Below are 16,971 nucleotides of genomic sequence, written 5' to 3'. Positions count from 1 at the left end.
TAGGAACCCACCCTGCCTCAAATCAACAGTCTATTAAAAGGAGGGTGGGAGTTATCTTTCAATTCATGTAAAGGACTATGATCCAAAAGAGCTTCTCTTAGTCCCAGGGTAGGCAAAGTTGGCTCTTCTATGACTTATGGACTTCAACTCCCAGAATTCCTAAGCTAGCTTAGGAATTCTGGGAGTTGAAGTCCACATATCATAGAAGAGCCAACTTTGCCTACCCCTGCCTTAGTCCATTGCTTTCCATGTTTCTGGAGTAGCTTTCAGAGTTTCTGGGGAGTATCCACAAAATTCCTTTCACCATTACTTTGCCAAAGAACCTTTTATGACCAGATTTCCATTGGCACACATTCTGAATTGAGCAATACATATATAGCAAGGTGGTGCATTTCCAATTAGAGATAATTAGAACATTTATTATGTGAGTCTTGACATATAGTTTGAAGTGTTACAAATAAGATACATATTGACCAACTTGATAACTAGGCTTGAGGAAACAAAGAGAAAAACAACTCAGGAGATACTAGATTACAGTACAATGTCTGATTAGGTAAACACGATATAAGATTCTTGTTCGACAAATTAAGTGGAAGATACTCCTAAAATTGAAATGGATGGTACGAAGCCAAGCTTCCATTTCTGCAAGTCAAAAAATGTTTTAAAACTATAGAGCATTACAAAATAGTTTCAGTTGATAACTCAATAAATCACAAGCAGAAAAACCAGGTGCATAAGTGGATATTTTAGGATCATTTATTTATTTACAATTTGATTCCTGCCTCAGCTTTCTTTTCTGGCAAATACTCAAATCTCAAATATATTTACAGTCATTTAGAAGTAATCCCATTGAGTTTGGGGAATTGAGCTCTAAGGCTACAATACTAAGCAACCTTACCACTGGGACTTACTTGCAACTGTCAGAGTAATTATAGATTTGTATTAACAAACACTTCTTTTAGTATTTTTTTTCTCTTAGGCAACTTGCAATTTTCATAAAGATGTCACCACTTTTTCAAGAAAAAGGCCATTCTTCATATTTTCCTTTTCATCAAATCCAGCCAGCATGATGGCTATTCCATTTTGCTAGTGATATACCAGAACCCACATGGCTATCAAATAGAGCAGTTTATCAGAATTTTGGAAGATCCAGATTTTAAGAAATTCCTGATTCTATATTCACTGGAGTTCCATCAATTTATGGGTTTGGTTTCTAAAAGGGAATTGAAAGTCTTATCACCCTTCGGTACAGGTACATGTTATCTTTGGGTATATATGGACGGGCAATCATGTTTCAGTTCTTTATTGTGAAATAAACAGAAAGATAAGAGATCAAGACAGCTGCGGGCTGTGTGTAGTTTGGTACTCTTCAATTTTCTCCCTGCTGAAAGGATAAATTTACTATTGCTTCATTAATTCGCTAATTGAATGACTTCAAGCTTACAGTTCTAATACTTACAGATATAGACATATGCTTTGATGCAAATATATGGATATGGAATTTTAATTTTATTTTACATTTTGTGTTTATAATTACTTTCTGTGAAATATATTAATTACAAGGGGATGCAATGGTGTCTGCTGAAAGGAGAGGATGTCCTTCCCCGCATCAGGGCAATGGAAGGTCGAAGGGGCCGGCCACCAAATCCTGATAGACAACGTAGCAAGGAGGAATCAAAAATGAGACGTCGCAAAGGTCGGCCGCCAAATGTTGGTACCACTGAATTCCTTGACAATACAGATGCTAAACTCTTGCGAAAGTTACAAGCCCAAGGTAAGTATTTTATTATTGATTTTATTAACATTTGATACCTGTTTAAAATATCTGTATTTAAAAAATGGTCCTTGAATTCTCACCAAGAGGCAGCATTTGGCTGACAGTGTGTGAACTTGGAAGCTAAGCCAATCAAGTTTGGTTAATGCTCAGAGCTGCTTACTTGCTTTGGAAAATGGGATTTGGCAGTTCAGTTCAGATTGCTTTGATAGATACCGTAACTCCATATAAGTTCTTAATGTAGCTTAATATTTCACAATAATTATTCCCACAAACAACACTTTGGATTTGAAAAAATCTTCTTTGATGCCTAGGAGTGCTTACATAGCATCTGTCAGCAAATCCTTAAAGTAACTCGCTTATCTCAGGACCATACTCTGCAGCTCCCAAGCAATCCCAAAATTGTGTGTTCAACTTAAGGAGCTACAACAGGTGTTGCATGGCTCTAATATTTGCTTGCAAGTTGGTAATTTGCTTGATTGCAGTTCTGTTTTTATCTTTTCTCCAATATGTGTTAATCCCTTTTATGCAACTATCTTTTTTCCTTCTGTTACTAAATTTAAAAATACACATTTGTTCCATTTCTAATTAATTCTCCTTTGCCACTTTTCACAGGATGAAATTACTGCAAGTATATAACAAATGAGCATTTGTACTCACAATTTTCTCTCTTAACTTTTGAATATTTTTTTCCTGTATTTTTACCATGTCATCTGTAAAGGATCTTTTGTTTTGATTATATTCTACTACAGGTTTGCACAGCTCAGAGGAGAAGGAGCCAGGTTAATTACATTGAAATGAATACCTTAAAAATAATCATGGGCTGAGAAAGAATAGCTGGTCTAGGGATCGCTGTTTCTCGGCTAGTGACGAGGCTGGATCTGGCAAGAATCAGTGAGGCCTGGAGGCACTCAGCAGCTTATTTTTCAGGGTGGAGGAAGCTGTGAAAATCTAGGTGATGGCAGCAGATTCCTCCTGAAAGCAACAATATTTGGTAGCTGTGGATTTGTTAAGGTTCTAAAAAAAATAGCGGGCCAGAGAAGGGTCCTTGGCGGCCGTACATCATGCCATTCTATTCTAGTAGTTGCTGGGGCAAATTGGCTTTCCCAGCCTGCATATGTGGAGAAACATAATAGCAGTTTAGACAGATAAAGGATTTCTACTATCTGTTAAAGATTTGCAGTACATGACCTGTCTTCCTGTGTTTGTAAAATATGCAAATTCTTGTGAAAACTTGCTTTTCCTTCTCACAAAACTTCACTTTTGACGATTTTAATGGAAAAAGTTTAGTATTACACTGAACTATGGAAAATAATTGCCTCCTTAAGGATAAGGAGAAAGCTTGGGCCAGAATTTTGGCAGTCTGAAAAACCCCACAAGTTCTTCCTAAGGCTATAGAGTGATATCTTGTCTTATGAACTTAATTGGTTCCGGGACGAGGTTTGTGAGGTGAAAAGTTTGTAAGATGAAACAACGTTTCCTATAGGAATCAATGGAAAAGCGATTAATGCATGCAAGCCCAAAACTCACCCCTTTTGCCAGCCAAAGCACCTGTTTTTGCGCTGCTGGGATTCCCCTGAGGCTCCCCTCCATGGGAAACCTCACCTCCAGACTTCCGTGTTTTTGTGATGCTGCGATTTCGCTGAGGCTCCCCTCGCTGGGAAACCTCACCTCCGGACTTCCATTGCCAGCGAAGCACCCGTTTTTGTGCTGCTGGGATTCCCCTGCAGCATTGCAAAAACACGGAAGTCCGGAGGTGGTGTTTCCCATGGAGGGGAGCCTCAGGGGAATCCCAGCAGCGCAAAAACGGGCGCTTCGCTGGCAACAGAAGTCCGGAGGTGGGGCATCCCAGTGGCGGCGGCTTGGGTTTGTAAGGTGAAAATAGTTTGGAAGAAGAGGCAAAAAAATATTAAACCCTGGGTTTGTATCTCGAAAAGTTTGTATGACTAAGGGTTTGTAAGACGAGGTATCACTGTATTTGCGTTTGTATTTTTTCCTGGCTTTTTAATCCCAAGGGGACATTTGGTCTGTAGGTCTGTAGTACTGCAAAAAGATAAAAGAAAATTTTACCTTCAAATCTTGAATCTCAAACTCTTGGCCTATGAGGTTTTTTTAAGGGAGAATAGTTCTCATCCATATTTCTGCTGTTTGTGTGTTTGTAGATGTAGCCTCACAATGAAATCAATGCTGCAGAGTTTGAGTAAATCTTCCAAAACTTAGAGGGGAAGAATATTTATCCAGCCTCTGGCACAGTCTTCAGAGCTCGTGCCAATGGCCTGGATGTTTTGACTTTGGTAGCTTCTGATTCCATAAATTGGCACCTATGTTATAGGATCTATCTATGGGTAAAAATCCACTGCCTCTAATTGTGAGGTGGGGGGGGGGGTTGTGGGGGGTTAAGGTAGCTTGTCTTGGGTACTGAATATCGCTATGAGGAAACAACAGGTTCAAACTGTTCCATAGCAAGAAAGAATTCTGCTTAGTGTAGTTTCATATTACATTGGGAATAATAGTTGCACATTGTTCTGCACTTCTCAATCCTTAACTCAAACTATTGTGTTCATTTCTGGGAATCACCCTTTAAAGTTTCAGAGAAAACATGAGTATGATCAAAGGACTAGAAGAGAGATGGTGGGAACGGGATATGTTTAGCCTTGAAAAAGATACAATAGCATTTTTCAGTTAACTGAGTTGATGTCGCAGAATCAAAAGTCAGAATTTGTCCTCTTTGATTCTAGAGAGCAAGTTCAGAATAATGGATGGCAGTGATAGGAAGGAAAATTTCACTACAGGACAAGCTAAGCCAAATTGTAATCTGCAAGTAAAAAAATATTACTCCAGTGATCTTCTAGAACAGTGATGGCGAACTTTTTTCCTCGAGTGCCAAAAGAACGTGGGCGCGTGCTTTTGCGCATGTGTGAGTGCCTATATCAATAATTCAATGCCTAGGGAGGGCAGAAACAGCTTCCCCCACCCCCGGAAGTCCTCTGGAAGCGGAAACGGACTGTTTCCCAACTTCTGGTGGGCCCAGTAGGCTTGTGTTTCACCCTCCCCAGGCTCCAAAGGCTTCCCTGGAGATGGGGGGAGGGTAAAAATGCCCTCCCCCATCCCCTACCCGGAGGCTCTCTGGAAGCCAAAAACGCCCTCCCAGAGCCTCCGTGTGAGTCAAAAATCATCTGGCCGCCATATTGAATGCACATTGGAGCTGAGCTAGGGCAATTCCTTGTGTGCCAGCAGATATGAAGAGCCGGGGTGGTGCAGCAGGTAGAGTGCTGTACTGCAGGCCACTGAAGCTGACTATAGATCTGGAGGTCAGCGGTTCAAATCTCATCACCGGCTCAAGGTTGACTCAGCCTTCCATCCTTCCGAGGTGGGTAAAATGAGGACCCGGATTGTGGGGGCAATATGCTGACTCTGTTAAAAAGTCCTATTACTAACATGTTGTAAGCTGCCCTGAGTCTAAGGAGAAGGGCGGCATAAAAATTGAATGAATGAATGAATGAATGAATGAATGAATGAATGAATGAATGAATGAATGAATAAATATTATTATTATTATTATTATTATTATTATTATTATTATTATTATTATTATTATTAATTAGATTTGTATGCCGCCCCTCTCCGTAGACTCGGGGCGGCTTACAGCAATAATAAAAACAATACATAATGACAAATCTAATAGTTAGAATCTGAAATAACAATAATACATTTAAAAAGTCTAAAAAACAAGAAACCCCAATATATAAAAAACATACATACAGTCATATCATACACAGAAAACTACATAGGCAGGGGGAGATGTTTCAGTTCCCCCACGCTTGACGACAGAGGTGGGTCTTAAGAATTTTACGAAAGGCAAGGAGGGTGGGGGCAGTTCTAATCTCTGGAGGGAGCTGATTCCAGTGGGTCAGAGCCGCTACAGAGAAGGCTCTTCCTCTGCATCCCTCCAAACGACATTGTTTAGTTGACGGGACCCGGAGAAGACCAACTCTGTGGAACCTAACCGGTCGCTGGGATTCGTGCCGCAGAAGGCAGTCTCGTAGATACCCTGGTCCGGTGCCAGGAAGGGCTTTATAGGTGATGACCAACACTTTGAATTGTGACCGGAAACTGATCAGCAACCAATGCAGACTGCGGAGTGTTGTAGTAACATGGGCATATTGGATATTGGATATGGGTCCATGTGCCACCTTTGGCACCCGTGCCATAGGTTCGCCATCACTGTTCTAGACCCTGTATGTCAATCCATATTATTTTAATATTGTTTTACAATTACCCAAGGGAAATAAAGAAAATAAGTGATGGGTTGAGATATGTCTGCAGTTTCATACTAACAAAATAACAAATATTTGTGTGAAATCATATTAAGGATTTCCTCAGTGCTGAGTTGCCTCTTTTCCATTTGTTTTTATCTCTCCATTTGTACAACTGTCCTTGTGCCAACAGGCAATCTTTATTGTACTGCAAGCATTTCCCCTTTGTGTTCCAGAAATTGCTAGACAAGCAGCACAAATCAAGCTTTTGAGAAAAATTCAGAAGCAAGAGCAGGCCCGAGCTGCTAAGGAAGCAAAAAAACAGCAAGGTCAGTAATACACATCTTCTTAAGAACCTTACAGCTTTTGAAAACATAGATACTATGTTTCCATTATCCTGTCTGTTATTTACTACTAACACGTTTTTTCCGTCTTATTCTTAGCTATAATGGCTGCAGAAGAAAAAAGGAAACAAAAAGAGCAGATAAAAATAATGAAACAGCAGGTATGTTATGTTTTTCAGGTTGCAACTATGTGCCTTGCAAAATGTACCATTTTAGTGGTGTGTGTGTGTGTGTGCGCGCGTGCATTTGTGTATCTGTAGTGGGGCTAACACTTGAAAACTCATTTTGCTTTACTCAAGCTCAGCTGGATAATTTGATGATCCATAATACATTATGGAAAAAAATGCATTTCAAGCATGAAGATGTGCCATCACCTGCAAATTCTACAGATAAAGGGAAAAGGCAAAATTTAAAGGGGAAAAGCAAAAAAAAAAAAAAAAGAGGAAAGGTTTTTTTAAAAAAGAGGGAATGCACAATCATGAGTCTCTGTCTATCAGTGCACAAACAGCCTTGGGCATAAGCAGGGGTGAGTTCTTCCCAGTTCGGAACGGTTCTTTAGAACCAGTAGCGGGAATTTTCCCTCGGTCACCGAACCGGAAGCGATGGCTGGCTGGTCACGTCTCCAAACCAGCTCTTAGGGCTGCCGTAAGTGCCACCATCTTGTTTTTTGCTTCACATACAGAAAAGCTGTTTTTTGCTTCTGTGTATGCGCAGGAGCTGAGCTTTTATCACTGTGCATGCATAGGCTGCATGGCCGCGCAGTTTGGGAGGAAGCAAAGCGGCAGCGAGGTAAGTTAGAACCCACCAGTGGGCATAAGGGAACACTCTCTACATGGGGCTACCTTTGAAAAGTGTTCGGGAACTTCAGATCGTGCAGAATGCAGCTGCAAGAGCAATCATGAGCTTTCATAAATGTGCCCATGTCACACCAACACTCCGCAGTCTGCATTGGTTGCCAATCGGTTTCCGGTCACAATTCAAAGTGTTGGTTATGACCTATAAAGCCATTCATGGCATCGGACCAGAATATCTCCGGGACCGCCTTCTGCTGCACGAATCCCAGCGACCGGTTAGGTTCCACAGAGTTGGCCTTCTCTGGGTCCCGTCGACTAAACAATGTAGTTTGGCAGGACCCAGGGGAAGAGCCTTCTCTGTGGTGGCTCCAACCCTCTGGAACCAACTCCCCCAGATGTCAGGGCTGCCCCCACCCTCCTTGCCTTTCGTAAGCTCCTTAAAACCCACCTCTGTCGTCAGGCATGGGGGAATTGAGATATTCCCTTCCCCCTAGGCTTATAAAATTTATGCATGGTATGTCTGTTTGTATGATTGGTCTCTTAAATTGGGGTTTTTAAAATTCCTTTTTATATTAGATTTGTTATATTTGTCTTTTTTACTGCTGTTAGCCGCCCTGAGTCCGCGGAGAGGGGCGGCATACAAATCTAATTAATAAATAATAAATAAATAAATTTTGTTTTACTTCTCCTGCCCTGCACTTCCGGGATCGATTGGGGAGAGTGCAGAAGTCCTGTGTTTATGGCCGCTTGCAATGTCTCTCGGTCAGATGACCATGATTTACAATGATTTACAATGTTTTTGTGGTGTTTGCTAATGATTTTCAGCAAAAATATTGGCATTTGCTTAATGACAACAGATTCACTTAACAAGCATGGTGATTCACTTACCAACTATTGCAAAAAAAAGGTTTAAAAAAGTCAGGTGGGTCACATGAAGATCCACTCTACAACTGTCATAACTTATATTCATAATTGGTAGGCTCCATTATGATCATAAGATGAGGACTGGCCCATCAGCCATATGAGTCCCAGAATAGCTAGTAATGCAACTCCACAAGATCATAAATGTTTAACAGTATTATATGTTAACTATATTATATTTTTATATTTATATGTTATTTATATTTGTATGTGTATGTATATGTATGTATATATTTGTTTTCATAGATTTTCACGGTTATAGGTATGTAGGTCTTGGCATATTCGGGTCATTTCTCATGTAAAATTGATAGAATGAAGAATATATATATATGTAACATATTTTTGATGAATTTGAAAATGAAGACAGAAAGCATACACACACACACATATATACTGTATATATAAAATTTTAATGAATTTGAAAATGAAGACAGAATATATATATACATATACATATACTTTTTAAATGTTGGATTACCCTGGTATATTAAAGGAACGTCACAGCTCCTTTTTGCCTCTAGGCCCAACCCAGGGCCATTTCAAGGCACTTAATTTATTCATAGGCAAGAAACTATATTCTGTATGTATCACATGTTTTGGCTGAATTTTTAAAATTAAGGGAGACTGGGCTATCGCTAGTTCGGCCTTGTTCTGGCCTCATCAGCTAGCCATACCCTTACTGGGATTTGATCCTGGGGCTTCTGCCTTGTAAAAAACATATAGCCCCTCCCTGGTACAAAGCTGAAGGGATCAGATCCTGTGGCCTAGAGGTTAATTCTCTGCCTTGCAAGTCTCCTAGTCTCCCTTAATTTTAAAAATTCAGCAAAAACATGTGATACATAAACATATGCATATACGTGTGTGTGTGTGTGTGTGTGTGTGTAAAATTAATTAATTCAACTTTTATCTTTGATGCCACCCCTCTCCGAGGACTCGGCACAACATATAATATAACAATGGATGACATCTTAGATCCAATTAATTAAATATAAAATATAAAAAACCCCAAAGCCATAAAAAACTGTCATTCCCGTTCAATCAACTTTCTCTCAACACATTCATCAGCCAGGGGGCAAGAATCTTATGGCCCCAAGCCTGATGGCATTAATGAGTCTTAAGACTCTTGCGGAAGGCAAAGAGGGTGGGAATAGTACGAATCTCCAGGGGGAGCTGATTCCAGAGGGCCAGGGTCCCCACAGAGAAGGCTCTTCCTCTAGGCCCTGCCAACCAATATTGTCTAGTTGACAGGACCTGGAGAAGGCCAACTCTGTGGGACCTGACCGGTGTCTGGGATTCGTGAGGTACAAGGCGGTCCCGTAGGTATTCTGGCCCAATGCCATGCAGGGCTTTATAGGTCATAACCAACACTTTGAATTGCATTTGGAAACCAATTGGCAGCCAATTCAGTCCGTGGAGTATTGGAGAGATATGCACATATCTGGGCAAGCCCATGACTGCTCGAGTAGCTGCGTTCTGCACAATTTGCAGTTCTGAACGCTCTTCAGAGGCAGCCCCATGTACAGAGTATTGCAGTAGTTGAACCTGGAGGTGATGAGGGCATGAGTGACTGTGAGTAAAGACTCCCTGTCCAAATAGGGCTGCAACTGGTGAAAGATGATGTTCTAAAGTGAGTTGTGGATTGAGGAGGACACCCAAGGTACGGACCCTCTCTGAGTTCCCCCCTCCAGGATGATGGACGGACAGATGGAAGTGTCCTTGGGAGGCAGAACCCACAGCCAGTCCGTCTTGTCGGGGTTGAGTTTGAGCCTGTTAGCACCCATCCAGACCCTAACAGCTTCCAGGCTCCGGCACTTCACTTTCACTGCTTCACTGAGTGGACACAGGGTGGAGATGTATAGCTGAGTATCATCAGCATACTGATGACAACTCACCGCGTGCCCTCAGATGATCTCACCCAGCAGTTTCATGTAGATATTAAACAGCAGGGGGAGAGGACCGACCCCTGAGGAACCACACAAGTAGCCATTCTCTGACCCTCCAATCACACTGACTGCGACCGACCAGAGTGGTAGGAGGAGAACCACCATAAAATGGTGCCTCCCACTCCCAACCTCTCCAGTCGACGCAGAAGTATACCATAGTCGATGGTATTGAAAACTGCTGAGAGGTCAAGGAGCACCAGGATAGAGGATAAACCCCTATCCCGGGCCTGCCAGAGATGTGAAAATATATAAGGCAAGCCAAAAGATTAGACACCCATGTCTTATTAGTTTTTTTGCTGTTGATACCAGCGATGTTTCGTTTAATAGAAATTATCTCTTAAATTATAATATAATACAAATTTCAGTCATTTTAACCACATATACTGTTTATCCTATTCTTAAATTTATTGCATAGAATTTGTTTTCTTTGTCCATCATATTCTCCATTAATTCACAGTTATTACCATCAGCTGTGATGCCAGCAGCAACCTAGATCTAGATCTTCATACAGACACAAACTGAAATGAAGAGATTTACAATAAATTTTTGCTCAGAAGCGATTCCTTGTGGTAGCTTGCTTCTATTAAGAATTCAGTCCCAGCACATTATAGAAAGGTGGTAGAAATAGCAAAGGTTTTAATATGTGGCTAATATTGCTGTGTGTTCTGCTAAGTATATAGGGGAAACAGAATTCTTAGAAGTGCTTTGTTTATCAGTATTGGAACACATGTTATTTTGGTAGCCACTTGCTTTAGACCAAAGTTGAGACTTTTGAGGCGCAGGTGAACCATAGAAAAACATTATTTTTAAGCATCTGGGCCATTTTTTAATTCACTTTGATTGTACCTCACAAAAGGTCCTCCTTTAATGGTACCTCAATGCCTGGAAGTATCCAACCATCTAGAAAAGGGCAGCAGTCTTAACATTGCATTATTTGGCAAAATGTCCTTGCATGATCTGGTATTGTATAGGAACTCCTTGTAGCTGGCCTTTTCCAGGGGAATATGATGGAATAATAGCAAGCAGTGAGTGGCGAGGCTTCACCCAAACTGAATGGATCTGTGATGTAATTCACTCTCAGCTATGGCAGCCAGGGGGATGGGCCATTATTACTGCTGCTTCAAATGAATGAAAGCCTTTCTTGTTGTAGGAAAAAATTAAGAGAATTCAGCAAATCCGAATGGAAAAAGAACTCCGAGCTCAGCAAATATTAGAGGTACGACCAACTTTTAATGCCAAATTAAAAGAAGGGCTCTTGTAAGAATTTAACAATTTTGTGTTAAGATTGTTTGTTGTTGCAGAAATTTCAGTCCATAGATTAAAATGTGGCTCCCAAGCTGTGGATTTTTATTCTTAAATGGATATAAAACCACTTCACAGAATAGTTAATATGTACAGGAATTTCTAGGAGAAAATTATTAGACTATTGCCAACTTTCCATTCACATTCAGAGGAATTCTCTTCTTATACAGTACTTAAAAGAGTAACACATTTAATAGGTTGTAATACACTTTAATATACTGGGCATGACTTTGTCACAGACATCAGCTTCACCAGATACATCCAATGAAGTGGATTCTTATGAAATCTTATACCACAATAAAATACATTAATGTTCAGGATAAAATAGGTAAACTCACTCACGACCCTGTGTACCAAGCACATAAAAGACCCTACCATGGTTTTTAAAAATAATTATTAAGTATAATCTTTATTAAAACTAACTAGCTAATAAGAACTAATAGAAAAGAAAAAAGAAAAAAACAAAAAAAACAAGGAGAAAGCAAAATGAAAAACTTTTTAAAAAGTGGGGGGAAGAAAGTATAAAAGACATGCCTTCCAGAATTCTTCATATCAGTTATAAGTACAAATATATTTTGACCTTTCTCTAAATTTATATCATAATATTCATCTTTCTATACACTATCCTGTCGAAACATCAAAACCATAAATCATAAGTTAATTTGTACTATTTTTACGCAAAAAAAAGTCCACAAGAAGCGTCCAATCATCAATAAATGTAGATAATGTCATATGTCTTATCAAAGAAGTCAGTTTATTCATTTCAGCAAAATCTGCAGACCAATTATTCCTCCATAGTGGGTACTGTCAAATCTTTTCATCTCTGTGCATACAGTAATCTTGCTGATGGGAACATATATTGAAATAATCTTCCATGGGGTTTTTTCTAACTATTTAACCATCAATCCTAAGAGGAAACGTTCTAGCTTCAATTAAATATTAATCTTTAAAATTCTTTGTGTCAAAATATGTATTTGGATCCATATCTATTTGCTTTTTTTTTACCAGGCATGATAAAAAGCCCCTTCATATTGTTCACATTTCCAACGTACATTTGAAATGCCTTTATATATTGTAAATATTTTTTCTGGCATCATGTACCAACAGTACGTCATTTCTCTTTCTCAAAACTCTCTTTGAGAACATAGCACAATATAAATTTCAAATCTTTTAAACACATATTGACTTATCTGCATAACCAAAATTCTTAGCCTACTTTATTGCACATTCTTTATTCTCTTCTTCCTGTGTCTTAAATTTCAACAAAAGTTTATACATTTTAGCAATTTTCTTAATAAATAAAACTACATGTTCATCATCTGTACACAATAGTATTTCAAATTCTTACTTAGAAATTATGACTCTAAAGCATAAGTCTTTTTATCCATTTTAAAACTTTCAGGTAACTAAATGAAAGAATCATTAACAATTATGTATCTTTTTGCTATTAATTGTTCTCTTGATTTGATCTTAAATGCCTTGATATTTTTCCAATAAGTACCAGTATGTCAAACATTTATCTTTGTCTGCCATTTCTCTTCTGTAATATGTTTCTTGAGCTGAGATCCATAAAGGTGCTTTTAGGTACAACCTGAGTTATAGCTATTGCATATTCTCAATGTGGTATGAGTAATAAAATAACCTTTAACATCCACATTAACTTTACCATACCATAAATGCCCATAACCATCCAAACTCAGGTTGTGACTTTTTAACTGTAAACAACTGTTCTTTCTCAGCAGCATCCATTCTTTCATCCAGATAACAAGCAGCAAAATATAATTTAGACATGATTGCTCTGATGCAAGTTATTAATTTACTATTCTCTGAATGGATCCAGAATTATTTTCACTCACTGATACAATTGCTGGGGGAAATGAAGAGATAGTGTGACCAGTTCTCCTCACCCTTTTTTCCTTTTGTGTCCCCTAGAAATGACTTATCTAGAACAGTGTGAAAGTGAGCATTACTTATATTGTCCTGTAGATATCAAAAAGCTAAATTAAGGCAAATTTGACTGAGTCACTAGAGTTGTATCAAGAAGACTGATACTTGAATAGCATGATTTTAATCTTAAAGATCGTGTGTGCTTATACTTCTAAGAGATGTATGAATCTATTTTTATTTTTTGTAAAAAGTTGGTTTCCATACATTCTATATATAACTGAACTGGAGAAAATTGAGATTTAAGATTCCTGTTTCAGATTTCCATTTCTGATCTTTCTGGCAATATTTCTTTTTAATCTCAGTTGTCTTACTTACTATTTAACCATCAATCGGGGAAAATGTGGTTCTAATAATATGCCAAAGAGACGGTATTTTTTAAATACTGACAATTAAATCCTCAAAATTGTACCCACAGATGAGATTTATCCAGGGAATTTTTAAAACAAATCATTCATCATTAGTTGTTCATTTGTTTGTAAACATGCCACTTCAAGCAAAAAGTTTAGAAGTTCAGTAGTGCAGTCCACGTTGTAAGATGACATGTCGTTACAGTATATATGATGTTTTTCCTAGGCTGTACATATGTAAGTCTTTCCTCTAGAAAAAAAAAATCAATTGAATGACTCCTAACACAAAAAAGTACTGAGGAAGAAATCTGTTATGATGTGAACATGGTGTGTAGTATTGTTTCGCACCTTGTGAAGCATGAAGCCTTATTGCTGGTCTGAGATTATTTTCAAGCTGTAGCGTTCTCTTGCATGACCTTGGGACCTGTTTTGCATGCACAGGCTAAAAAGAAAAAGAAGGAAGAAGCAGCAAATGCCAAATTATTGGAGGCCGAGAAACGAATAAAGGTTAGTTTAGAGAAGCATCAGAGCTTTCATTTTCCAACCATTTAAAAAATGCATTGTATGACCATACATATCAAACCTGATAATGTATCCAAATATTTTTTTTAAAAAAAACCTCAACACACTTTTATTCTGAATGCTTTGCTCTGTATAGGCATATACATGTGTCTTTCTGTGTTTTGTGTGTGTGTGCATCTGTAGTCTGTAAAAACACAATAGGCTTTTAAGCATATGTTTCTGACATTCAGCTTCCATATATGTATATGTAAGTCATAATAATAAAAACAATTAAAACTTCATACATGATCTTAAAATAAGCCCCACAAGCCATTAAATAAATCTGTAGCTTAACATCTAGATTGAGGCCAGGATCCCAAAAATTATGAGTTACCGACTGTGCATAATAGAGTTCAATCTTGCTGTCAATCTCCATCTTCATTGTTCCCTAAAAAATCCTCTTTAAGTCTAGAGAATTACCCATTGTAGCACTGGAGACTCAACAATAGAAGGAAGAGGGGGGAGTGGATTATTTACCTAGAGTTAAGTCCGAAACTCATGTAAAGAGCTCTGATTCAAGTTACTGGATCTGTTCCCCAATTTTCCATTTCACTCTTGGAAAGAAGTTAGTCTATAAAAATAGAATCACACCACAAAGTTTTCTTCTGTCAGTGCAAGTTTGTTTGGGTAATGGAACAGAACATTCAAATCCTACTTTATTCGCATCAGGTTTGGGATGACAGCTGTTGAAAACCTGCAGGTCCATGCAGAATATAAGAGCCTTGTTTTCTTCTTATCATGTTGCCTCATTCCTGATTGCTGCATGATCTGATGACCACTGTAATGCATCTTCTACACATTGTATTTTCAAGATGTTCAACAAGCCATTGCAGGTTATTAGAGAGAAAAAATTAAAGTGGGATTAATTTTTAAAAAAACTATGAATTTTTGCTGTGATCAGTATTGTAGAAAAATCAACCTTTGGTTGATAGTAACATTTATCAGATACTTGATTTTTTTTTTTCATATTTCAAGGAAAAAGAAATGAGGAGACAGCAAGCTGTCCTTCTAAAACATCAGGTATGTATCCAAAATTTAACTTAAAGAAACACAATTTCTATTTTTGAATGAATACTTAAAGAAATCGGAGGACAAATCTTCAAATGTTCTCCCCTATATGGTATATATACTAGTTGAATAAGTATAAATATATGTAAGCTTTTTATTTAAATGTTTTCATTTACTTTATGGGTAAACAGGTTTGTTTTGGGATGGGATGGCCCATGGCGGGAGAGGGGCAGGGAAAGGGGAATGATAAAGTGGTTTTTTTGACTCTGTGATTTCTGTTTCATAATATTGTGCCAACTCTTTCTACCAGGAGTTGGAGAGGCATAGACTAGATATGGTATGGGTATGTTTACTTTTGTACATCTAACACCGCATTGTGATTTGGTTGTGATATGGTTGTCATAGCAATGCATAAAATGTAGCACTGGCTGCTGTCATATTACATAATGCTGCATGGCTTTCCAGCACAGTGCATTGCATACATCTGCTTGTCTTGTCTGTAAAAGAAAAGAACACAACTTACCTGAAACTTAACTATAAATTGAGCCACCTGTGAGGCTGTTGCCTTGTTAACAGAATCTTCTTTGCTGTAGTATCAAGTTGGACTGCTGAAAGTAGTGAGCGTTTAAATTCACATTACCCTTACGCTTGCTTTTTCGAAGTATAAATAGGTTATCCATGATTTTCACTAGGCCATTGGTGCACATGATTTGGGAAACCATGTTTAATTTGCTTAACGCTAACGTCAAAGAGACATACGATTTTCAAATTACTTCAGTGTTGTGCAATTGAATTTAAAAAACCTTGGTTTGAAATTACTGAAGAGTAAGCAGTCTTTGGGCTATATTAAAATAAAGCCACACAATTTTAGTCCCCAGACAAACCTTTGCCACACACACACGCACACACACACACACCAATTGTGTTTTAGTTCAGGACTAAGGAATCCTGGATGCAGCTTCTTTGGCTTGCCTTAGAGCAGTGGTTCTCAACTTTTCTAATGCCACAATCCCTCGATACAGTTCCTCCTGTTGTGGTGACCCCCAAGCATAAATCTAGTGTCAATTCTCCCAACAGAGCTTTAAGCTGATTGGCAGGAAAGTCAGAGGGACACGCCCACTGTAAACACCAGATTGGTTGGATTGTAAAAATATATCCCAAGGTGCCAAAATAGAAGCAGTATTATTATTATTATTATTATTATTATTATTATTATTATTATTATTATTATTATTATTAATAATAATTAGATTTGTATGCCACCCCTCTCCTCAGACTCGGGGCAGCTCACAACAGCTCCTAACACCATGGGAAATTTGTCTTTTCCCATGGTCTTAGCCGACCCCTGTGAAACGGCCGTTCGACCCCCAAATGGGGCCCCGACCCCCAGGTTGAGAACCACTGCCTCAGGGGACCAACCCAGAGAATTATCTCTTGGCATTCCTGCTCAAATATGGCTACTTCATCGGACACTAGGTTTCAAAACCAACAGATTTTATTTTCAGTGATTGGCTGCAAGTGTTAATTGTATCGTCAGCAACACATACCCAAATGAATGATTACAGCCAATGTGTACCCAAATGGCTTTTGAATTAATTTAGTAACTTTCAATAATTATTTTCCAAAGTACGTTTTTTAAAAAATTTAATTGGCCACTCAGTGAGCGACTGCAAACTTCCTATTACAGCAGATGTAAGGTAACTGACCTGTTCCAGCCAACCATTATGCTTTTTTTGTTCGGCCAGCTTCTGAAGGAGCCTCACAACTGACCATG

The 16,971-nt window shown here is 38.6% G+C and overlaps 1 protein-coding gene across 25 annotated transcripts in view; it reads left to right on the top strand.

The window, feature by feature from the left end:
• BAZ2B (bromodomain adjacent to zinc finger domain 2B) overlaps window positions 1-16,971 on the top strand; it is a 318,653-nt gene that overhangs the window by 247,423 nt on the left and 54,259 nt on the right. For 19 of the 25 annotated variants that reach the window (XM_070731603.1, XM_070731601.1, XM_070731595.1 and 16 more), the window contains 7 exons: window positions 1,564-1,774; window positions 6,267-6,359; window positions 6,474-6,535; window positions 11,183-11,248; window positions 14,070-14,135; window positions 15,165-15,209; window positions 15,508-15,534. In XM_070731603.1, coding sequence (XP_070587704.1) covers window positions 1,564-1,774; window positions 6,267-6,359; window positions 6,474-6,535; window positions 11,183-11,248; window positions 14,070-14,135; window positions 15,165-15,209; window positions 15,508-15,534 — 570 coding nt within the window. The remainder of the gene's footprint in view (window positions 1-1,563; window positions 1,775-6,266; window positions 6,360-6,473; window positions 6,536-11,182; window positions 11,249-14,069; window positions 14,136-15,164; window positions 15,210-15,507; window positions 15,535-16,971) is intronic. The other 6 variants (XM_070731594.1, XM_070731582.1, XM_070731600.1 and 3 more) reach the window with 3 other exon arrangements.

Source organism: Erythrolamprus reginae, chromosome 1 (genome assembly GCF_031021105.1).
Source record: "Erythrolamprus reginae isolate rEryReg1 chromosome 1, rEryReg1.hap1, whole genome shotgun sequence".
Classification (NCBI taxonomy): domain Eukaryota; kingdom Metazoa; phylum Chordata; class Lepidosauria; order Squamata; family Dipsadidae; genus Erythrolamprus; species Erythrolamprus reginae.
This window is presented reverse-complemented; position numbering and strand designations above follow the sequence as displayed.